General features: G+C 35.3%; 4 protein-coding genes across 7 annotated transcripts; all 4 read right to left on the reverse strand.

Moving 5' to 3' along the window:
- Positions 1–1831: 1831 nt before the first annotated feature.
- LOC132283753 (F-box protein At5g07610-like) lies at positions 1832–7446 on the reverse strand. The gene is made up of 2 exons (XM_059785764.1): positions 5929–7446; positions 1832–2052 (listed from the first exon to the last, which is right to left on the reverse strand). Exon 1 carries the CDS (start codon positions 7134–7136, stop codon positions 5931–5933), a length of 1206 nt encoding a protein of 401 aa, XP_059641747.1. The 5' UTR covers positions 7137–7446; the 3' UTR covers positions 1832–2052; positions 5929–5930.
- A 3094-nt stretch (positions 7447–10540) lies between these two features.
- Positions 10541–14538, reverse strand: LOC132282324 (disease resistance protein RPP5-like). 3 transcript variants are annotated; one of them, XM_059783958.1, is made up of 4 exons: positions 12995–14538; positions 12444–12512; positions 11574–11728; positions 10541–11470 (listed from the first exon to the last, which is right to left on the reverse strand). In XM_059783958.1, the coding sequence occupies exon 1, from the start codon at positions 14533–14535 to the stop codon at positions 13159–13161; it is 1377 nt and encodes a 458-aa protein (XP_059639941.1). In that variant the 5' UTR covers positions 14536–14538; the 3' UTR covers positions 10541–11470; positions 11574–11728; positions 12444–12512; positions 12995–13158. The 3 variants fall into 3 exon arrangements, with proteins under 3 accessions (XP_059639941.1, XP_059639940.1, XP_059639942.1); XM_059783957.1 differs by lacking the exon at positions 10541–11470 and having other exon boundaries at positions 11506–11728; XM_059783959.1 differs by lacking the exon at positions 10541–11470 and having other exon boundaries at positions 11506–11728; positions 12444–12545.
- Position 14539: 1 nt separating this feature from the next.
- LOC132281889 (putative disease resistance RPP13-like protein 1) lies at positions 14540–15614 on the reverse strand. The gene is made up of 3 exons (XM_059783549.1): positions 15481–15614; positions 15223–15307; positions 14540–15094 (listed from the first exon to the last, which is right to left on the reverse strand). The coding sequence occupies exons 1-3, from the start codon at positions 15612–15614 to the stop codon at positions 14540–14542; spliced, it is 774 nt and encodes a 257-aa protein (XP_059639532.1).
- LOC132282323 (putative disease resistance RPP13-like protein 1) lies at positions 15029–17255 on the reverse strand. 2 transcript variants are annotated; one of them, XM_059783955.1, is made up of 2 exons: positions 15481–17255; positions 15029–15094 (listed from the first exon to the last, which is right to left on the reverse strand). In XM_059783955.1, the coding sequence occupies exon 1, from the start codon at positions 17127–17129 to the stop codon at positions 15660–15662; it is 1470 nt and encodes a 489-aa protein (XP_059639938.1). In that variant the 5' UTR covers positions 17130–17255; the 3' UTR covers positions 15029–15094; positions 15481–15659. The 2 variants fall into 2 exon arrangements, with proteins under 2 accessions (XP_059639938.1, XP_059639939.1); XM_059783956.1 differs by having other exon boundaries at positions 15031–15094; positions 15206–17255.
- Between the last annotated feature and the right edge of the window lie 6972 nt (positions 17256–24227).

A 24227-nucleotide genomic window follows, 5' to 3' on the forward strand; every position in this document is an offset into this window, starting at 1 on the left:
TGGAGTTGGAATTGGATAATTTTATATGGAATTCATGGTTTATTATTAGTAAGGAATCAGTTATGAGAAGTAGAAGAATATGTAGGGTTGAAAGTATATAAATGATCTAAACTTAAAAAAGTTCAGACAATGTTCCAACTTATGTCTTGTGGGTGCTTGGGCTCAACTCATTCTGAGAGCGCCCTAACAAACATACCTTAGATAAGATTGCAGAAATGCCTCATATATATATATATATATACACACACAAACACACACACACAAACACAAACACATAATGTTTGATGCTGCTTTAAATCTTTTGAGGACCATAAGTTGTGGCCTTAACACACTCCATCCCCTTGACATGAACTGCTCAAAGGTAAGCCCAAGCAATGAAATTGGCATGGCATGTAATAAGCAGTTTCAGGAGAAAATGAAACAAAAAAGTAAAAAATAGAAACCCAAGTTAGTTACTTCGAAAACCGGTTGATTGCAGATCTATTGCAACTATAATCACTGGCCCCTTCTGTCATCCTGCTTTTTGGAGCAGCCGCAGTCCCGGAGGAAATCTGCAGTTTTCCGGTCTGAATATCGGAGTCAATGTCCGAAAATGAAGAATATGCTGCAAAAATCCTCTTATCCGATCCACAACATGCTCGGTGCCCAACATGCTGTGCCATGCGCCATCCAATCTTGCATGGTAGTTTGATACAACACCAGACAAGGGTCAGTGGGCAAGACACACAAAGTAGACAGGCACTGCAGAAGAATTCTATCGCTCGGGGGCAGCATATGGAGTTGTGTGCCTGACAACAACATGAAGAAGAAGAAGAAGAAGAAGAAGAAGTAGAAGAAGTGGAAGTCTTGGTTTCCATATTGTTATGCCTACAATCTTTCATTCTGCCAAGGTATACTTGCCTTATTTCTACCTAAGAAGAAGAAACTCATTAAATATTTCACACATGAATTGAACGGTTGAGATTGACTTATTACAGATTTTATAGTCTCATCTGCAATGTTTAAAGCTGAATGTCACCGACTTTAACAACTACTTTAACACAGTCTGCACTTTTTCTTTTCCAAACTTTTCTTCCTTTCTATCACTTCGTTGGGAAGTTGGAATATTGGTCGATGCCTTTCCACATGCTAAATTCTCAAAAACCAGGACCACTGCTTAACTGAGGAGAATCAGTTGAGTCTAGTTGAACAAAAATGGCCTTTGAGCTCACTATATCAAGTTGAAAATCTAAAATTAGTTTCATAGCCAAAATGCTTGATGAACCCATTCCCTGAAAAACCTAACGGGTTAACCAAGTTGTGCCATTTTATTCTTGAAGAGTCGAAGACCATATAAACAAGTCTCAGGTAAACTCCTACCTTACTCAAAATATGGTCACTGTAGGGTGCCTCATTTCCTCTGGGGATTAATCCTACTTCTAGAAAGGGTAGATACACCATTCGACACAAAAATAAATAAATAAACAGTTCTATACAACCAAGTTAGATAGAGTGAAATAAATAATATATTTCATGTAGTACAACTCAAGTAGTTGGGAAAAGGCTTTGTTGGGTTGAGTTGAGTTCCATACATCTAAGTTACTTAACAATCGAGAGGTACCTAACTATGAAGGCCAACGAGACAGTGATGACAGCCTAGAAATGTCCAACTGAAGGCCAGACACAATTAGGCAAGACTTTAAGCACATCAGGCTTAATTGAATAACAATAGCATTAAGAAGCACAATTCCTTACCTCTAGATGGGTAAAAATAACCTGAACAAGCAAGCCAAAAGGAGTTCATAACAAGAACTTAGTCGAATAGACCACACATAACAAAGGAGCTTGGAACTTGGAAATACAAGACTACTTTTCAAGTAGTAGCATTAAACATCACTTGAATCGAATAAATTTTGACAAAGAACATAAAAGTTGAAAGTATTTAAACTACATAAATGTATAACAGTAAGTCTTTTCCCAATAATTTTACTGGGACATATTGGTGATGACAAAAATTCTACACTGGTTGTTAAGCTACCTAGCACAACCTCCTTTTTTCGGGCATGATTCCATCTGTAATACACAAAACATGACACATTCGGAGTTAACATACATGTATAAATGGCATTAGAAAATTAAAGAATAGTTCAGGAACAACTACTCTATCATATCCTTTACAACAAATAAATTATTAAGAAATCCATACATATATAAATGAGAATTGATCAGTATTACAATAGAACTCCAGATGTCAAAAAGGCCATTTTGGAAATTTGAACGCTTATAATCTACTCAATTTTTTAATTTGAATTTATATCAGAAAATGAAAACTGGGCAGTATTAATTTTAAACTCCGAATGATTATTAGACATATAAGTCGTGATGGCAAATTCCTACTGACTTGGATTTGTAATGTGTCAAAGTGTTTAAAATTGATTGTCTACAACCATGGAAGACATTAAGGACTCAAATTTGCTAACAAAACAGCCTAACATTCATATTCTCAATCATAAATCTAGAACACTGGTAAATAGATTGTGGAAGACCTAATTGAACCTAGATTCGATCTGAAGGAGGCTCAAAAATTAGGAAACGACATAGGCATAAAATGAGTTTGACGGAAACGCAAATGCTGGGATGGATGTGCGGTAAGAATAGAAAGGATAGAATTAGAAATGACTGCATTCTTGAGATGGTTGAAGTAGCATGAATTAGAGATAAAATGATGGTTGGGACATGTGCAAAGAAGACCTTTTAAGTGCCCCAATTAGGAAGAGTGACATAAACCACATTGAGGGTAATACTCGGGGAAGAGGAACACCAAAGTTAATGTGGGCAAAATTAGTAAAAAGAAAGAGAGGATAACATGTAGTTTGATTGAGGCCATGTTGTTAGATAGAGCAAAATAGAATAAGATTTATGTAGCCAACCCCAAGTAGTTCGAAAAAAGGCTTTGGTTGTTAATGTTGTTGATGTAAGGCTCAAAAATCATTTTCTAAGTATATTTTCCTAAAATAGGATTTCAAATTTAAGTATTTTTTGAAAGTTTTGAAAATTAAATTTTGGTGAAAAACTAAATAGCACAATAGGTACACCGATCGAAGGTTGTCTCATAAGCCTCAATGGATGCATGGATAGACCTAATGATTTTCTATAAATTGTTTTTAGAATCCAATGTGTCTCGATTAAAGCGTCGATTGATCAAGGAAATTCCAAAATTATGTCAATTGAATGCTCGATTGATCGAACTTTTGAAAACTCTCTCCAATCAAGCTTTCAGTAGGATTCTTCTTACCTCATAGCCAGGGTCATCTTTATTAACTATAACTACATGACTATCATCAATGAAGGGTGTAAAGCAAGAGCTTTCACGTGAGAAGAGAGAATTTATATTTTATGGGAAACAAATCCTTGTTTTCTCAATTTAGGATTCGAAGGCTTGATTGTTGTATGTACTTGAGATGGATCAACTACAAGGAGTATAGAAAAATCAAACTAAGGAGCGAATCACCGATCAAGAGCAGACAAATTGAGCAACTAACAGAGAAGCAGAGTTTGTAAGGAGTGAATTTTATCGATGGATCAACAGCAAGAGGATCAGGAGTGGTCTGGCCTAAGTTTGAGTCAGGAGGGATCAAGTGATTCTTGGTACTAGAGTCTGATAGCTTAGTCTATAACCTCTTCCTCTAACAGCAGATTGATCATGGCTGAACTAGCTCCCGTGGTTTTTTTCGTATTAGGAATTTCCACACGGAAATTCCTGAGTCCCTGCTCTCTTTTTATATTTCTGATATGTAATTGTGTAGATGAAAATTTGTTGAAAAAATAATAAGATTAATTATAATTTGAATAACAATCAACAATAATTTCAAAAGTTATCCAAAATATGAATTAATATCCACAAGACCTATTCAACTCCGCTCTAGATCTAATTCAACAGTGCACCCTTGGGTAGCGATCACTCCACTTATAAATGATCTCATTCTCAAAAGATGAATTCATGAACAATAATTTTTATAGTTGCAACTATGCAAAGAACAGCCTTAATGTTTTAATTTAGAGAATTTCTTACTTATCAAACAAAATTTAGAGAATTTATTGTAACAAAAATATTAGCCATTGTAGTAGCACAATCAGTCCATATCCATGGTTATGCCTCCATAAAAAACTATGACGAAGATCAAGCAGAAGAGAAAAAAAAAAATCGTTTTACCCTTATAGTTTGGGGAAATTTTTAAAAATGACTACTTATGGGGCATAATTACATTACGACTGTATTAAAAAAGAACAGATGTATAAGGCCATTGAACACGATGTAATTACAAATACGACAACTTATACACAACAATTTCGTATTTGACAAGCACCTATACAATTAGGACAAAATTACACCTAATATTTTAAGGATTACCCATTACCTCTTTCTCTATATATATATCCATATATGTATACATATTTTCTCTCTCTAACTCTCATCTTCATCTCTTTCTCATATCATACGCATCTATATATATACAGACAACCACCCACACCACCACTGCCCCACCACAACCGGTGATGAATGTATCACTGTTCATCACTGAATCATCCAAATCAAATTCTTTCCAAACAAAATCAGCAGCCCCTTTTAAAATTTCCATCCCTCCTCCTTTTTCTCTTTAGTACTCTTTCTCTATCATTAGATAAACGGAGACCCATCCACTTCTCCATCTACAGATCCAAAGAACCCTCAAAATTCAGCAAATGTTGGTGTGTGTATATATAGTGTGTGTGTATATATGGAGAGAGTATCTCAGAGCTTCAGATTTTTCTTGAAACCAGTGAAAAAACACAAATTGGATCTCTAAATATAAAAACAGACGACCCATTTTCGAAATTCAAAATTGGAAACAAATCCAAAACAATTTGGATACTTTCTGTCTCTAATTTATCGCCCAAATCCTCGCTCCACTCCTCCTTTCCTTCATAGACCGACTTTCAAGATCTCTCTCTGTTAGGTTGCAACTTTGCCAAGTAATAATTTTGATTCTGTTTGGTAGCTTTGGATTCAATCAGAAAAATATATAACTATATCTCTCTCTAAAAATCTTTAGTAGAAACTAGGTCTAGCCAGCTATTGTGCATAAACAGAACATCCACTATATATATACACTTCGGTCATCGACTTGCGAGCTCACAACGACTTCTTCTCTGGAGACAAGGACAACGGCCGCTCCCTCTTCGGCAACATCCACAAAGCCCATGAAAGTTTTGTGATTCTCAACAGAATGGATTCAAGATTTGGGATTGTATATGTCCCTGTAGTGATTGATTTGTTGGGGTTGGCAGTCAAGACGCATTGACCCAACTTCTGGGTTTGTAAATTTTTTTTTTTTTTTTTTTGAGAAATTGAAGATGCAGTCGAGGGAGAATTTGAAGATCAAGCAGCACTAACATAATGGATTCATTCATGTGGTTTGGGTCGTGTTTGGATGATGGTTTTCGGATGATCTACATATGCCGGCACGGTTTGTGTTGAAGATGACGAGGGGTTGGGTAGTGGTTTATGGTGGTGGTGGTTCGCTAAAGAGAAATGATGGTGGGTGGTGGTGGTGATCATGGTGGTTTATGGTGGTGGTGGTTTGCTAAAGACAAGTTAAAAAAAAAGGGTTATTCTGCCACAACCAATTAAACTAAGAATAAAAAATTAAAAATTAAAAAGAGTTTATCTGCTACAATCAATTAAACTAGGAACAAATTTAAAATATATATTCAGAATTTATAATTTGAAGATTAAATTTCTTTCCAGAATATCAACATAAGACGTGGTCACATAGGATATATAAAACAACATTACTGGTTCAATGTAAACTAGAGAGATAATAAGATTGGAGTTTAAATTGTTCATAGAATGTAATTTGAAACTGTAATAACGTTAAGTAATAAGAAATCAAGTGATTAATTGAGTACCATCAAACAGGAAAAAGAGTCTCCATGTACTGATGAACATCAAAGCGTCCATACGACCGTTGTAACCTTGGATTTGGATAATAACCAGCATGTGGACCTAGACGGCAAAGCTTCTTCAAAGTGTTATCCCTGAAGCTGTAGGAGATGATAGTGTCGCGTACGTTCAGCACCAAAACTGAATCTTCTTCAACTTCTCCATGAATTAAAGAAAACACAGAGAAAGCAAAATCCATGTTGCAACCAACAATTTCTTTGAATATAGGAACAATGTCAATTTCATACTTGAGGAACCAATGGGAGTAATCTCTTTCCATCTCAAAGACGTCAATCTTAGTTCTGCAATACCCATTGAGCTCTACAAGATGCAAATGGCCATTAGACACTCCAAAATGCCGAAAGGTTGCATCTTCAGGTTTTAGGGAACGCCCTCGAATCCTTGGTGGTGGGATCGTGAATCGTCGCTCTTGTTCCACATTGAAACACAGAGAAGCTTCCCGGGTGTAGTAAAACCAAATGATGGTGTCATTCCAGAAGACTCTATCCCCAAATTTTGTATCAGGTCGTACCTTGAAACGATCCCCAGAGGGTCTCCAAGCACCAGTGTCGGATGAATATACGGAAATTTGACAGAAAATTTTCGAATCCCTAGGGCTACGAATGGCAACAACTTTGTAGTGAGGTGATTTAACAGGATCAAAAACCAAATGTATACTCCGATATTCATTCGGGTCCCAAAGCCAGGGAATATCAGAGAATTTCTTCGTAGCGGGGTTATAAACCCTAAAGCGATAGTGATTCTCATATAAATCCAAATGACAATAAAGTAATAAGCCATTAGAAGAGCCTACAAGTTGTGTTTCAGTGGAGCAGAGTACTCGTTCATCGAAACCGGGAAGTCGAGATATGAAGTGAGAATCGTTTTCTCTGTGATCAAGATTTTCCTTGAGAGGAATGTATTCGATACTGTTACCTTCGATTGGACCGCTGTAGGAGAAGAAGAGGCCGGAGACCTTAGGATCGGATAGTTGTCGATGATTGTGCCAGAGGAGAGAGAAGTGATGACTGGAGATGAAAGAGAACCAGGTTTTGGAGACTGACTTGAATCGCATGAGCGATTTTGCCGGAAGACGTAGAAGGATTTCCTGGATAAGGTCATCGACGCCGGAAAAAGATTCCGTGGCGGCTGAGATTCCGTCGACGTTAGCCATTTAGGCTTTGTTATTCATTGTCTCAATTTCTGATGTTGACGGGTTTAGGGTTTAGGCTATGTTTGGTTTTGGCAGAAAGAAAGGAAAGTGCACCATTTTACTAGTTAGACAGAAAGAAAATAAGAGGATAGGAGTTGTTATGGACCGTTATGGTTATGGTATTTAATGATAAATTTTTTAAAAAATAAAGTAATCATGCCTTTTCATAGATTTTGACTTTTAAATTACTCCGTATAATTAAAATTTAATAGGAGTAGCAAAATATTGTTTAAAAATATTAGTTTTTTTTTTTTTTTGGTAAAGTACACTGACACCCCCTGAGGTTTGGGATAAGGACAGCCAGATGAAACTTAGCCTATTTTGGGACAAAAACACCCCCTCAAGTTTGATATAATAACCAAAGACACCCCAATGGTAATGAGTTGACATTTCTGTCCTTTGACTTTTATATTGACCATGAAATGATAATTCTATCCTCAGATACCCGTTCCAATTTCTCTCTCTCTCCTCTGTTCTCTCTTCCGCCGCCCCAACACCAACGCACACACATACATATATACACAGACACATACACATATATATGTATATACAAATACATATATATATATATATACACACACATATATGTATGTATAGACAGGTGGCGATGGTAAATGGATGCGGGCCTTTATCCTTCGATTCCATCGGTGAGCTTACCCAACGCCGGAGTACGCAAGTCATGAGTTGGGCTTAATGGCAGCGGTGGCAATAATTGTTCGACGAGGGCGACGGTGAGTGCTCTCGCTTGGTTGATTCTCTCTGTCAGGTCTTGATATATCCCACGGCAGCGCACAAAATTGGAGCCATCAGTCTGACGAAGCTTCAAACTACAAGACCCGATTCTGTCCAGCGAGCCCCAAATCCGGTGAAGCCTAGTTTAGATCGACGAACCCAAGCACGAACAGTTCCCCCGACCCAGAAGAAGAGAATGAGGTTTCAACAGATTGAGAGGGATCGCAGAGAACTGGGTGGTTGCGCCGCCTTGCGTAATCGGAGGGTATGCTGAGAAGGGTACGCAGATCTGACTCTACTTTCTGGATGATTGAGAGGAACTCTTTCCCTCTGTGGCTCATTTCCATCACGCTCATTCTGGTTCCACGCCAATTTTAGAGCTCAGATTTGGCCATCTTGGGCACGTTTTCAGGTAGAGTGGCTGGACTGGCGGCGAAATTGAAGACCCGATCTTGGGATTGGGAGGTGGAGGTTGGGCGATCTTGGACTTGGGTTGTTGAATAGGTGATCGATATGGGTTTGTTGAGGAACGAAGATAGGTTGAGGGGGAAGCCATTGAAGTGGGTGGTGGTGATTGTGTTGGGGCTTTTGAGAAGGTGAAGGTTAGGGTTTTTCAGGAAGAGAGGATGAGGTGAAGTTGTTGACATTGCCATGGTGTTTTTGAAGTTGTTCACATTGCCATGGTGATAGACCAAAAGCTTGATCCTTCCCTTCCATTGGAGAGCTTGAAGGCACGGTGGTTTGGGGGTGGGTGTTGGTGGTTGTGGAGTTTTGGTGTGGTTGCTGCAGAATCCGGTTGTAGGATTGATGGGGTGTTGAGGGTAATTTGGTCATTTAATTATTTTAATATTTTATAATTAAAATTAATAAAATAGTGAAGGGTAATGTTGACTTTTCATATGTTTTAAGGCTCTGTTTGGCTTGTAAATATTATGAGGGGGTGTCATTGTCCCAAAACAGAGCAAGTTTCATCTAGCTGTCCTTTTGACAAACCTCAGGGGGTGTTAGTGTACTTTACCCTTTTTTTTTTTATTTGCTCTCAGTTTTTTTTTAGAAATGACAACCGAATTTACTATTCATACCTTGTTGTATTCTTCCAAATCTTTAATTTTTATTTCTTTTCTTTCTAACATTTTACAGCAAACAATATTTTCTCCCTCCCTTACCACACTTTTTTTTTTTTTTTTTTTTTTTTTTTTCATTGTACCAATCTGGCTAGGGAGAAAAGAAAAAATAGAATAACATGTTTGAGTAAATTATGAAAGAAAAGGAAGCATAACATTCTTGTTTGAAAAATATTAAAGAAAAAAAAAATTATTTTAACAAATTTAATATTATACCACCAATGTTAAGGTGGGGAGGGTGGGACTCACATATCTTGTAAATTTCTTTAACTAAAATGTAAAATTTATTTTTGGGTATTGTAAAAGTATCACTTAAATTGTTATCATTTCCCTCCAATCCTTTACTTTTGGAAGGATAATAAATAAATATTTGTATTGATAGTTTATCTCTCCAAGAAGCAGCGACCCCACACTGGAGCGAAGTGGGGCGATGGGCGTACCATCGGCCGGGCGAGCCCCCTGGTGTGGGCCTTAGTGTCCGTCAGAGATCGATAGGCTTTAGTCAATCAAGCAGCCACTGAATCTCGAGCTTCATGAAGCCTCTTTCTCCCCACCCCTAGTCGTTGGAGAACGAGTGAAACAGAGAATTCCCATCTTTGGTAGTTGCGTCTTGTTAACCCTACCACGTCCCGAGCAAATTTCTTGCATTTTCTCTACTCATTAACAAAAATCATTATTCCTCTCTCTTTTCTTTTCCTTCAAATTCTATCAATCCAAACAAAGTTTTAAAATTGTAGAATTTTAAACCGATAGAGTGATATTTTTAGATGGATTGACCAAAAATAATAGGGTTACTGACAGGAAGTGTGGGAATGATTTTGTTAGAAATAAACTTCAAAAGTTAAGGAAATGGCCGGATGATAAAAAAGAATGAAGACATTTTCTTATAGTAATTTCATCTATACGGGACTAAACCAAGGAGATGATAATGATATAATTTATTTGTATTCTAATTATATGTTTTTTTATTTTCTATAATAAATATTAAAAAAAAAATTAATACATTATCTAGTTCTATCACTATAATGTATTTAACCTATACAAATTAAATTATTTAAGACTTACCTCTAAAGTATTTTATATTATTCAAACTTCTTTTTTCAATTTCTATAATAAATTTTGAAATTATATATATATATTATAAGTAGTACCAAATTTATTTATTTTTTTCGATTGTTTATCCTAAGCCAGCAGAAGGACTTGTTCTAGTTCTACAAACTCCACATCCTTAACTTCATGGTAACAACCAAAAAAAACACCATCCTTCTGTTTTAATTGTGTTAATTGATTACATCAAATGGAGGAATTCGATTCTGCCTCTGCTAGCTATACATTATAGAAAGGTTAAATCCGGTGGCTCAGGAAGTTACAAAGTTTGCGAATGCAAATGAAGATACCAATGCTATATTTGGGGCACCGAATTGGCGGATTGAATTTGGAATTGAAGAAAATTTAGTTTAAATTTTATACTAAATTTCTTCCAATTCCGAATTTAAAGCACCGAATTAATGCTCCCAAACGCAACATGAATTTAACATCGTTTCCATTTATATGTTCAGATAGAGTAGTTGATGATAAAGATTCTAAATTTTTCTCCAAAAAATAAAAAGGGAGTTGAAGATCTTAGAAAAATTAGATTTTACGGAGTAGTCATTGAAATAAAACAAAATTGCTTTGCAATAACTCTGAATCTTTTCTGGAATTCATAAGCTTTTTATGAGAGTGGATCATTACCCTACACTGTCACCTTTGCTGGTTCTGGTTCTGGTTCTGCATCTATAGCCATTACAAGAAAAGGAAAAAAAAAAAAAAAAAAAATCAACAAAGCGAACTTAAAACAACCAAAAACATTTTACCAAACAAATGAAGAGAAATGTTTTTCCTTTTGCTCGGCTAGAATTACCCACAAATGAAAACATTGGTATAATCAAGCAAGATATGAATTGCTTTAAAATTCACATAAAAAATCACATACTCATATTGATTTCATAAACTCTACCTCAATTTCAATTTATGCAGATAGTTTACAGTTGGATTTGGACCATTTGGTTTAAGTTTCACAACACGCTATTCTAAATTTCTAATACTACCGTGCTTAACCTTAGTATAATTTATTGGAGGCAAATACCGCTCACTTCTCACCTGAAGACGAACAGTAGTAGAAAATTGAAAATAAAAAAAAAAAAAAATTCAGTGAACTTATCTTTAAACAGAGCTGCAAATTGATGATGAGAGAAGCTCAATATCAACTCTGTTTGTTATATGCAGATTGAATAATAAGGCTAAACAGTAATTCTTAACAGACACAAAGTCCAAGATTTTCTGAAATACCTCAAGGCTGACATAAATAGTAAGAAAGTAAGTTATGCTACTGCTGAAGAATTATAGAGAGATCACAGTGCCTAATCAAGATTCCAGCGGCCAAAAGCAAAGAACCAACTGCATAAACATACAAGAAGATAAAATACACACCATGAAATAATAAATGCTGGTTGTGATAAAAATAGGATCAGATTAGGGGTTAATATCAAGTCCACAATACCAATTACATGTGAATAGCATAAACATGCTAAGGAATGAGCTGCCCCACATGTAACCCATCAATGAAATGAGTTGATGTGTCTGGAATTTCTACATGCCTCCACCGTGATTAAGTTGGGGTCGCAGAACAATGCGATTGAAAAAGAGAATCACCACCTGAGCCATTTAAGCAAAATTAGGTGAAATAGAAAAAAGGAACAAAATTGTGTTTCTGTAGATGTAATTAATGTAGAGTCAAGAATTTTAAAAAAAATAAATAATGCGGATCAATTTAGTTTCAGCTGCAAATTTTTCAAACAAAAATAAATAATAGGCACAAGAAGTTTCTATTGCTTCAAGCCTTCAACAACATCAGATAACCATGAAAGTGGAACTCAACTACAAGAACAAAGTAAATATGGTGACACTCCCTTGCAAATAAGACAACTGATTAGCTAAATATGTTGAGACCAGAAAAGATTGACGTAAATTAAAATAACTCGAAGACATGAACAATGCAATTTACAACATTTTTAGAAGTTCCAACTTAAAAGGCAAGAGAACTCAGACTTGTTATACAATAACAACTTGAGCAGAGTTTCATAAAATTCTAGCTTATAGATAAATTGCAGTCTCCAGGTAAAAATAGGATGTTCAAAGTAACATAGAGCATTAAGATAATAACACACTTATAATGTTCCACTGCAAATATGCATAATTTACATGCTACCAAAGTATTCCGAACATCTTACATTTTGCTCCCAAGAGCACAGTTTCAATGGAGTGAGTGCTTTTGGGAGCAAGTTGTGGACAGTCACAAAAAGTAAAAAAATAAATAATAATAATAATAATAATAATAAATGGTTGATAGCAAATACCGCTGGCTTGTTACCTGAAAACAACAGCAGTTGAAGATACTCCTGGACATTCTCCATGACAAGTTGAGCAGGAGCACAATGCCCTGAAACAATACGAGCAGCCAAAGCAATGAATTCTGTCACCAGGACCAGCATTTTATAAGGCACATGACAGATCTTGAAAAAAAAAAAAAGGAGATAATACATCAAGACCCAATTGCACAAAAAAAGACTGCCATTTGGCAAAATATGTTCATGGAACTAAATTTTTCCACAAAAGAGCTGCAAGTTGATGAGGAACTCATAGGTAACAACTAACAACGATATAGTGAAAGAAACTTTCCTCATTTTGAAATTTAAAAGAAGGCCAGAATCGAGAAATGTGAACAATGTTGTTTTATGCTTTAGATATTAACCAATGCAAGTGTTCTGTAAATATGAAGTTACTTGAAATATTGATTGTTATCCCTTAATTTATCTGAGAATGTGTACATCAGTTCTTTTCTTGGTAATAAAATACGGTAGAATTGAATATAGCAATCAATATTTTACAAAAGAACATGGATGAAAGGAGAAAATTACTCACAAAAGCGTATACAGTAGAATTCAATTGCTTTTTGCAAGAGACTCAGAGAAATCAAAAGGATTGCTTGTTTTTTTTTCTCAATGCACGTAGAGTAGAGCAGGAATTTGCAATTGAAGAAGAATAGTTAATGTGAGTTTAGAATGGGCTTCATCTTCCCCAAATCACTAGGAAATGAATTCATCTATGTTGAAAGGGACATCTATCTCCACGCAAGGGATGTCGGCAATCATTGGCCAGTAATCTTCTCTTTCCTTCTTACACCCTTCTTTTAGATTTGGACAGTTTTCTATTTTCAGCGATTGAAGCGTGGAAGCCAGTACATCCATGGGCAAGGACGGAAGCTTAGAGCAATGGTAGAAATCTAGATGTTGAAGAGAAGTGGGGTTTCGGAACCCCTTTGATGATATGCATTCCACATTCGAAAGATTCCAGATGAATAACTCGGTTAGACTTTGCAGGAAACACACACAACGCTTCATCAGGAAAGCAAACCATCTCCGAAAATCCACGATGGATGCTGAATGTTTGTGCAGGCCCCACTCTGACAGGGATGGCTTCCCGTAATCACCATCAACTGTAATTGTAACAAGTTGTGGGGGCAAATTCCCATTCCTCTTCCCATTGCCAAACAACTCAAGATTTGGACAACCATCTAAATAGAGGTATGCCAGGCTTTGAATCTGATCGAACGGCGGCAAAGACCTCAGATTCACGCACTTACAGATACGAAGTGTTGTTAGGGGAATGGAAGATAAACCACCTCTTTCTGGGAAGCACTCCAAACTATCGCAATTCCATATATACAGTCTAAGGAGATTTGCAAAATGTTTGACGCACCCAACTAACCTTCCCATATTTGGCCAATTAATCATGGATATGGTTTCAAGCGATGACATACCGTTTCTACTGCTGCTGCTCTTCTCATCGTGTACCATTGTCTCTGAAACCCATTCCAATTCCATGGAATTTATAATATAAATATACTTGAGTGTGGTGGGAAACGTGTCTGTTGGACACCACCTCAAGCCCTTGCAATCTTCAAGCTTAAGCCAGCTAAGAAAGGGTGGGAGACCATTTTCTAGAAAGCGCACAAGTTTTGAACACCCAATCACATCCAACCGCTTAAGAGACTTTAGGTTGTTCAACCCATTTGGTAGCTTCTCCAGATTGGCGCACTCTCTTATTTTCAAACTTTTAAGTTTACAAAAAGGTAGTAGCAGCAATGTATCTTCTTTCCCCAATGTCAAACCATTCTCCCACGGAGTTAACAGTTGGTCACATTTTTTAAATTCAACTATTTCAAGTGCCACCAGAAATTGCACCACTTCTTCTGAGAGTATACATAGCCCTCTAACCCTCTTAATTTTCAAGCTGGTTAGTGATGTCAAATCAATTACACTTTTTAACACTATCTCATCACATTCTTCCACAAATAATTTAGAAACACACGGAAGACTTAAAACTAAAATCCTATTCGACTTGGGACATTTATGTAAATTAAGCACTCGAAGACGAGGCAATTGTCGTACAACTTTTTCCATGTCATCATTTGAGAAACACCATTCCTCCAATTCCGGCATATCCTCGAATGTTAGACTCCAGTGAAGGAAAAGGAGATTCTAATGGATAATCATATTTGCAAAACTCGGCCCCAATGCTTTTAACTCCATGCATGCCTTTAATGAGTAGGTCTTTGAGTAAGGGCAGCTGTCCCGGTGGTGGTAATGATTCACATATTATACAACCACGAAGACTTAGATTCACCATTTTAGAAAATGTTGGATTTCCCATCCAAGTTGGAAAGCTCGCGCCCCTGTAGAATTCAACTTTAAGCTTTTTCAACTTTCTTTGTGGCTCTAGGGCGTTAAGTACATGCATTTCAAGCTCTCCAGTACTTCTAGAATCATCAAAGTCTTCACTCCATCCCAACTCTAATTCATCAAGGTCCTTCATACCCATTAAATTGGCCTCCATTGCTTCTCCAACATCCATTACATTCTCTAACTTCACAATAGAAAGCTTCCCGCATAGATGCAATAGATGCTTCAACTCCGTTAGTCTTGACCCGTTGCTTTTTCCCACAATAATCTTCGACAACGCCTGCAAATTTGTCAAGATGACGTAGGTAAATTAAATTTATAACGTTTGAGGTCAATGCACGAAGAGCTGTGCAGTTGCGTAATAACAGTGTTTGCAAATTGTACAAAGTACCCAATGATTCAGACAACCGTTGGATTGAAGTATAAGATAAATTGAGATATCGTAAATGCTTCAAGTTGCAAACGGAATTTGGTAACTCGCTTATTTTGTAACCTGACAAAGACAATACCCTTAAGCAATGTAATTTAGGCAATAAGTCAAACAGGATCCTGTTGCTTAAGTAGTGATATTTTGGCCAGGTAGACACTTCGTGAATTGGTAATGGTAAGAAAGTACGCAGACGTTGCACCTCATAAAGACTCTTGAACTTCTGGAAGACTTCATACCTTTGACTTGTGTAAGACAAGTGCCGAGTCCGTTTAGAAATTGTAGATTGCTCATTACCATCAAAATTATCATTTGCCCTGAAACATATTTCTCCAGCAACAAATTGAGCCAAATCATTCATGAGGTCATGCATCACAAATCTCTCCTTGTTATCACTTGATCGCTGAAAAAATGACCTTCACAGTAAATCATCAAAGCATTCTTTGCCAAAATCTTCCAAACCCATCTTTTCTTCATTTAGCTGCAAAAGACCTGTTGCCATCCATACCGAGATCAACTCATCTTTGTCAACTTCATAGTCTTTCGAAAATATTGAGCAGTATGCAAAACACTGCTTCAAGTGGGCAGGGAGATGAAAGTAGCTCGGTCTAAGAGCTGGGAGAATATTACTTTTTCCTCGTGGCAGCTCCCATATCTCGCTATGCAATATAGCCTCCCACTTTTTCTCGGCGAGTTCATTGCGTAAGATACCTCCGAGCGTCATTGCTGCCAAAGGCAAGCCATTACATTTTTTCACTATGTTGTCACCAACTTCTTTCAAATTCAGATGTGCATCAAAATTTATACTTCCAAGTGCATACTGAGCAAACAAAGATCGACATTCATCATGAGATAACTTCCGTAGACGGTAAGTTGGAACAGCCGGAATAGAACTCATCACTTTAGCTACCCCTTCATTGCGAGTGGTACAAATAATTTTGCTTCCCGGTGCCCCAGCCAGAAAAGGGCGACGTAGGAGGTCCCACTGTTGAAGATTCTCATTCCAAATATCATCCAAAACAAAAAAGAACTTCTTCCCTGACAGTATTTCCTTTAGTTTTACTTGAAGTTTGTCTACATCCTTGAAGTCATAGATTTGGTCAGTGAGCTTTTCAAAAATTGTCTTGGTCACCCCAAAAACATCAAAATCATCAGAAACGCAAACCCATGCCTTCATATCAAAGAGATCCTTCATAGTGTCATCATCATAGACGAGTTGAGCGAGAGTGGTTTTACCAACACCTCCCATGCCCACAATGGGAATGACAGAGACGGTCTCATCACTAGTACTTCCACCCCTCCTCTGCAACAACTCAACTATTGCACTTTTATCATTTTCTCTGCCATAAACACGAGCTTTGTCGACCAAAGAAGTAGTGGTGGGCAATCTTTCTCTTACTCTGCTCCCTCCAGTAACTTCTTTCAAACCCATGTCATTTTTTTGTTTTACAATCTCTTGTAACCTGGCAGTGATGACCTCTATCGTGGACCTCATACGACGATCAAACATAAAAGCACTAGGAGTAGGGAAGCTAGTACAACAAGTAGGGATGAGTACTTTCCATACCTTGCTGGTGCTAGCATGAGCTGGTTCCTTGTTCATCAACTTGCGTCGCAAAGCTTCGGTGGCAAACTCGTCTAGCAAATCATCCAAATGGTAAGCCAGGTCGTTGAGATCCTCCAGCCACTTCTTCACAGCTCCGTCTGATATCTGCTTCTCCTCGGCGTCACCGATCATGGCTTGAATGATGCGCAGCGTCTCGCTCAACTTGTTCAACTCAGCACCAAGTCCTTCTTGACGTGCAAACTTCTCCAAAACACCAGACTCCAACTTCTCTAACAGCACCTCAAGGAACGCTGCCAGAAAGATCTTTCGGATAACCATCATTTTCTTCGTCTAAAAAAACCGATCGATCAGCAAAGCGATTCTGAGAAAACAAAAGAAACGAAATTGCTGAACACAAATGTTTCGTTTGTGAAAGCTTGAGGAAGTCAAATATGTCTATGGCCTGAAACTAACCAATAATTCGGGACATATTAGAAGCTCATTGGCCAGGACTTCAAAGACCAACCTTTTTATTGGTCTGGAGGATTACAATCTTATCACAACGCCCAAAAAAATGTGACCTTAAGTCGCGCTCGACTTCAATTAATACTTTTTTCTTTTTTTAAAAAAAAAACCGTTTCTTAGATTATAGATTAAAATTTTTGGAATTATATGTACACACTAAGCTAATTCAGGAATTTTCTGAGTATCCTTACATTATTATTATTATTATTATTATTATTTTTTTTTTTTGTCAAATAGTAAGAAATTCACACACTCACTTTGCTCGTTTGGATACTTAAACAATATCTTACTTCATACTCAATTAACATTTTTATCCTTCTTAGAATTTGTGTTTTTTCAACCTTCTTAAATTTCTAAAAGAAATTATAAGTCATAAATTTTTCTTCCTTAAATTTGAATTTTACGTTATGGATATTGTTTAATATCGTGTTTTGTTGTAAAACAATAAAATTTTATTTTACTTCATTTTATTACTTTCATCATTATTAGACTTGGCACGGGGGCAAAGCACTCTTGGAGGGCATGCCTTTTCTTTTTCTTTTTTTTTTTTTTTTTTTGTCAAATCTCCTTTGAAGATCAATTTCTAATTCTCTTTTAAAAAAAAAAAAAAAAAACGGCATAGCATTGGAATTTTTACTAATATATATAAAAATCAATTGTCAAACCCTCGTAGAAAAAGGACTAGAGAAAAGGAAAAAAGAAAAAAGCTGTACTGAGGGTGCCTTATAGCAAATTTATTATTATTATTATTTTAACGTTAATTACGTACAAATTTTGAGAAGTGGACCAAACTGTTTGAAACATAACAATATAAGAATTATACAATTAGAGTTTTGTATCAAAATATAATCACAGCAGATCAAATGTAACTATGATTGTTTGTATTGTAATGCAGCTTCAACAAAAAAGGGGTGGTCCAACTGAGGTTCAAAACTGCTGTTAGAGGAGTTCGATGCTTCCTCTTTGAGCTATACATTATAGAAAGGCTAATACAATGGCTCATGAAGTTGCAAAGCTTGTGAAGATACTGACATAATTTCACATTGTGTCCCTTTAGATGTTCAGAGAGTAGCTGATATAGAATCTAAAAGTGTGTGTTAAAATGCCCCCAAAACAATAAATGATTTGGACACGAGTGCGAAAATTTTAGGGAAAAAAAATAGATTTTAGTCATTGAAATAAAACAAATTTACTTTGCAACAACCTATTTACACAAGAGAGAGCCTCTTTACAAAGAAGTTCCGACAAAGGTAGTTGAAGAGGAGCCATTTTTATACTCCCAGATATGATTTTGTTGGGCCTGTTAGCTACCCTTCTGCAACTAGCATCTTCCCAAACTGGTTATTGAGATAGTTTTATGTTTTTCAATCACCCCATATCTCGAAATCTATTCTTGACTTCACAAGCTTTTCAAGAGAGTGGATCAGTACCCTATTTCTGCATCCATAGCCAAACAAATTAGGACAACAAAAATGAATTTACCAAACAAATTAAGAGAAATATTACAAGACACTGTCAACATTGAGATAGAATACAAATGATGAAAGAGCTCATACTATCTTGATTATACAAAGGACCATGGAAAACAAAAAATAATCTTATTTCTTTTGATTGAATCTTCCAAGTTCCAATCAACAGAATTTAAGATGGAAAATAACTGGGTTCAGACTTGAACCTCTCAGCCGAGTATCAGAGATTACAAGGTTAAGATTTTAGAAAACAGGAGAGAGAGGGAGATTGATTTCAGGGTCACCCTCTTTCTTCTGTCTCTTTATCTTATGGTCGTGTGCTGTTCTCTGTGTCTTCGGCTTATTGCAGCCACTAAGGCTCATAGGTTTGTTTCGGGACAGAACTATTTAATCTCTTTCAACTTTTGGCCTAAACCGAGTTGAAACACAAAAAATTTCTAGTGCCCCAAGAATTTACAGTGAAATTGGGATGGAAAATGCACGTTGTGGAGAAATAAACTGGTGACAGAAAAGGAGTGACTTCTAGCACCCCTTCATATTGAATCGAGATCAACTTGCAGTGCTCACGGAAGCTGCTAAAACTGGGAGTCATGGACACAAACTAATGCCTTTAATGCAGATTGCTATTGTTTAAAAAAGCTTTATGTTTTTCCTTGAGCTTGGCTAGAATTACTCACAAATGAAAACATCATCATGATTGAGCAAAGTGTTAATCACTGTAAAATTCACATAAAGATTAAGCTAATAAATGACCTCATATACTAATGTAGATTTGGTAAACTATACCTCAATTTCAATTCATGCAGATAGTTTATGGTTGGATTTGGTTTAGGTTCATGGTACAAAATTCTTATACCACAAGCTTAACCTATTATTGGAGGCAAATATTGCTCACTTCTTACCTGAGGGCAATAGCAGTAAAAGATGATCCCATGCCATTCCCAATGAGAAACCAAAGCATCCAATGCCATTTCACCAAGCACCCATCTATTAAGGCATATCAGAGATCTGAAATAGGGATCCGACACATCAAATGCACAGAAAAGGCAGCCCTGCAGCGAAAGATGAAAGAATATCACAAGATGATAAAAATATTTATGCATCTGACAGGACATCCATAAACGTATTTCTTCAATGAACTTATCTTTAAATAGAGCTGCAAATTCATGATGAGAATCTCAATTTTAACTCTCTTTGTTATATGCAGATTGAATAATAAGGCAAAACAGTAATTCTCAACTGACAGTTCAAGATTTAAGATTTTATGGCTATACCCCAAGGCCATCATAAATAGTAAGAAGCAACTCAAAGTTATGCTACTTCTGAAGAATTATAGAGAGATCATAGAGCCCAATCAAGATGCCAGCGCCAAAACCAAAGATCAGAATGCCTAAACATATAAGAAGATAGAACACATGTCATCATGAAACAATAAATGCTGGTTGCGATAAGAATCAGATCAAATTAGAGGTAAATATCAGGTTCGAATACCTACTACATGCGAATAGCATAAACATGTCAGAATGCACTGCCACATATAACCCATCAATGAAATCAGTTAGTGTATCTGGAATTTCTACAGGCCTCCACCAGAAATATAGTGGTCCTAAACATGCCAAGGAAAGAGCTGCTACTCTGGGACAACTTAATTTTAAAAAATGTACTGATCGTGCAGAACCGCATTTTTATTAACTGCCACACTTCCAATGAATCTAGTCAGTATGTCCTGTGAATCAAAGGAAATAAATTTTAAAATAATAATAATAAAATATTTTTAAAATATCACACCAACTGCTTTTATTCTGGTCCACACTGTTTAAAAAATCGAATACCTGATAGCTTTTCAGCCAGTGAAGATGAGCTCCAGCAGCAATTTAATTAACTGCCACACTTCCACTGAATGTAGAGGGTCACGCATCACTTCCTGAATGTAAAGTTTAATTTCAGCAATACATTAGACCTTCCCATTTTGGTCTGAGCTGAAAAACTCTGACATTTAGTTTAACATATATGTTTGTTTATTTCTGTATATATATTGCACTCAAGCACTCATACTAACTGTAAAATTTATCCCAAAACAATTATTGTTCTGCTGTCTGGTGCAAACAGATTATACCCACAAGCAAATGCTTCCCATTAGTTCGATATACTAGATCTCCCTATGTTAAAGCTCCACACATTTTAATGACGTCACAATCTATTTTTGTTCTGAATTCTTTTGCTGAAAAAAAAGTTTACTCTTTGCACAAGTATGATTTCCTTGTGAGAGTATATTTTGACTTTTCTATGAAGGATATATTTCTGTTAGTATTTGGAGTGAAATATTTTTTATTTTTAAAAGGATCTAACTAAAAATAAATAGATGTAAGAACCATTTATTGTACTGTATTGAATATCTCTTTAATGAAATTCCATTCCATTCAGGAAAAAAAATTGCAATATTCACTTATCAGATACAGATAGCGAAGCAAATGGAGCTTAACTACAAGAACAAAGTAAATACAGTGGCACTCCCTTGCAAATAACACTCAACTGATTAGCTCAATATGAAGACCAGAATAAGATTATCTTTTATATGCTGTGAATGAAAATTACTCGAAGACATAAAAATTACTAGAAAAGATTAATTAAGCTGCAATGCAATCTACAACATTTTCAGAAGCTGTGACTTAGAAGACACAACATTTTCAGGATCGATTCTTGGAGGGGGGGTGTGTGAGTACCAACTAGGGAAAAAAAAGGACTCAGGCTTGATATACAAAAATAACTTCAGCAGAATTTCAGAGAATTCCACCTTATAGATCAAATACAGTCTCCAGGTAACAACAGGATGTTCAAAGTAACTTAGAGCTTTAACAAAAGAACACACAAATAATTTCCGCCGCATAATTGACACACTGCTGTAATACCCCGATAATTTTAAAAGATTTATTAATTAGGATTAATTATTTTATTTTATTTTTCAATGATTTATTTTATTTTATTGAGTGCTAGATTAATTATCTTATTTTAATTAAGTTATATTTCGTGATTATGTATGATGATTGATTGTTTGTGTGGTTGATTATTGATTGAATTATTGGTGTGTTGATTTTATTGGTATTATATGACTTAGTTGTAAATTCTTGTTTGTTTATGTGCTTCATGTAATTAGTTATTTTAATTTCTGTATTTAATTAATTATCTTATTTATTTAAATTAATTGGATTGGGTTTAAGGAAAGTTGGACCAAAAGATGTGGTCTTGGGCTTGTATGAAACCTTATTGGGTTAATTAATGAAGGTCCGTGGTTATTTAATTATTTAAATGATCACTTTTGTATCAATTATATTTATATATATATATATAATTATATATAAATATAATTCATTAATAATTGTTATGGAAAGATATATATATAGATATATATTTATTGATATTTATAAGTATATATGATTTAATTAACTAATGAGTTAATTATGGAAGGAATATATATTTATATATATATATATATATGTTTATAGATATAAATTATTTAAAGATTATTATTTTAATTCATAATACTAGTTGGAATAGGATTTGGAATTTAAGGTGTATAAAAATACACATAAGGCTTTAGGGTTAAAGGTTTTACACGTTAGAAAAATAAAACAGACAGAGAGAGAGGAAGAAGAAGGGCTGACAAGGAGGAGGTCGGATCTGAAAAGGAGGACGTCGGAATTGGAAGAGATAATTAAAGCTTAAAGCGTCGGTTTCGTTTCGAAACTTTCAGGCGAGTTTTCTCTAACTTTCCTCTTAGAACTCATAAGGATTTCACCTTGAGTATCAAGGCTTTAATTAAATTTATTTGTTTAAAAATTATGGTTAGATCGGAATAATTAAAAAGTATAAACTATTATATTTGATTTTTAGATTATTGGATTTTAATTGATATATATAGGTGTTATGTATATTTTAAAATCAATCTATAGGTGGATTTGTGACCCAAGAGAGTTAATTATGGTTTCTTTATTTTCTGTAATTTTCTGGAATTTTTCTGATATTTTTAGGAATTTATTAGGATTTATTTTCCTATTATTTGTTAGGAAAATAATTATATATATATATATATATATATATATATACTAGGTAACTGATCCAGTGCGGCGCGGTGTAGGATAATATGGTGTATACGCCAATTAGGGCCATTTGATTAATTAAACTTATGTGAATTGATATGGTGCATCGCGGCGCATAAAACTTTGGTGCGCATGTGAATCTGGACCATGGATTAAGTTTGGTCAACAGAAGATTTATCTGGTGTGGGTGCATACATGTGAGCTCAAGTGAGCTAATCTGGTGTGGGTGCGTTTGTGTGAGCTCAAGTGAGCTAATTAAGTGTGGGCGCGCTCACAGTAGTGTTTGAGCTTAGCCAATTATTTTGTCTGTTTGTGACATAAAATTAAAACAGTCATAACTTAGTCATCTTAAATCGAAACTGGGTCATTCTTGAGCTCAAATTCAAGGATTTTTCGTCCTCTTTCCAATGGTACCAATTTCATTATCAGATTCTTATCCTAATAAGAGATATTTACGCTTTAGTGAGACGGTGTCGGAAAACTATTTAAACCGGTATGGAGTATTTAAAGGAAACTATTTCTGACATATTTAGTTGCACTAATTGGGGTAAATATAATAAATTAATAATTTGTTATGGAAGGAAGTGTATATATATATATATATATATATAATTATTTATATATGGGTATATATAGTTTAATTTGTCTATGAGTTGTATGGAAGGATGAATATATATATATATATATATATATATATATGTATGTATGTATGTATGTATGTATATTGATTTTAAATAATCAAGGATTATTAAAGAAGGTGTTAAACACATATATACATTAAATAACATATGTGTAGGTATATATATATATAAATCATTTAAGATGATTAATATTATCATTCTTATTTGGCATATCTTAATAGGCTGGTTGTTAAATTAATGATATGCGTATAATATGCATGTGATGGCTATGTATGATTTAGCGTATTGTTAATTTTAAAGTTAATTCATGGTTAAAGTGTGGGCATGGATGAATTGTCAAATGATTAAATATATTACCTAAATATTTGTATGAATAGAATACATATATGGAAAGCATGGATGAATTGCTAATTAAATGTATGAATAAATATACCTGTGGAGGCATGGTTGAATTGCCAATGTATAAATATACATACACGGAGGCATGGTTGAATTGCCAATGTATAAATAAATATACTTATGGAGGCATGGTTGAATTGCCAATATATAAATAAAAATATTTACAATGGCATGGTTGATTTGCCAAAGCATAATTACGTTGTTATGTGTTAGATGATTAAAATAGCATCTATAGTTGTTGTATGTATAGATTGGATTAGGGTTAGATATTCTTAAATGAGAATAGTTTAGTACTTACTTGTTAGTGTA

Source organism: Cornus florida, unplaced genomic scaffold, assembly GCF_030987335.1.
Source record: "Cornus florida cultivar Cherokee Brave unplaced genomic scaffold, ASM3098733v1 CherokeeBrave_3.0.0_Hap2_Chr11, whole genome shotgun sequence".
In the NCBI taxonomy this organism is placed as follows: domain Eukaryota; kingdom Viridiplantae; phylum Streptophyta; class Magnoliopsida; order Cornales; family Cornaceae; genus Cornus; species Cornus florida.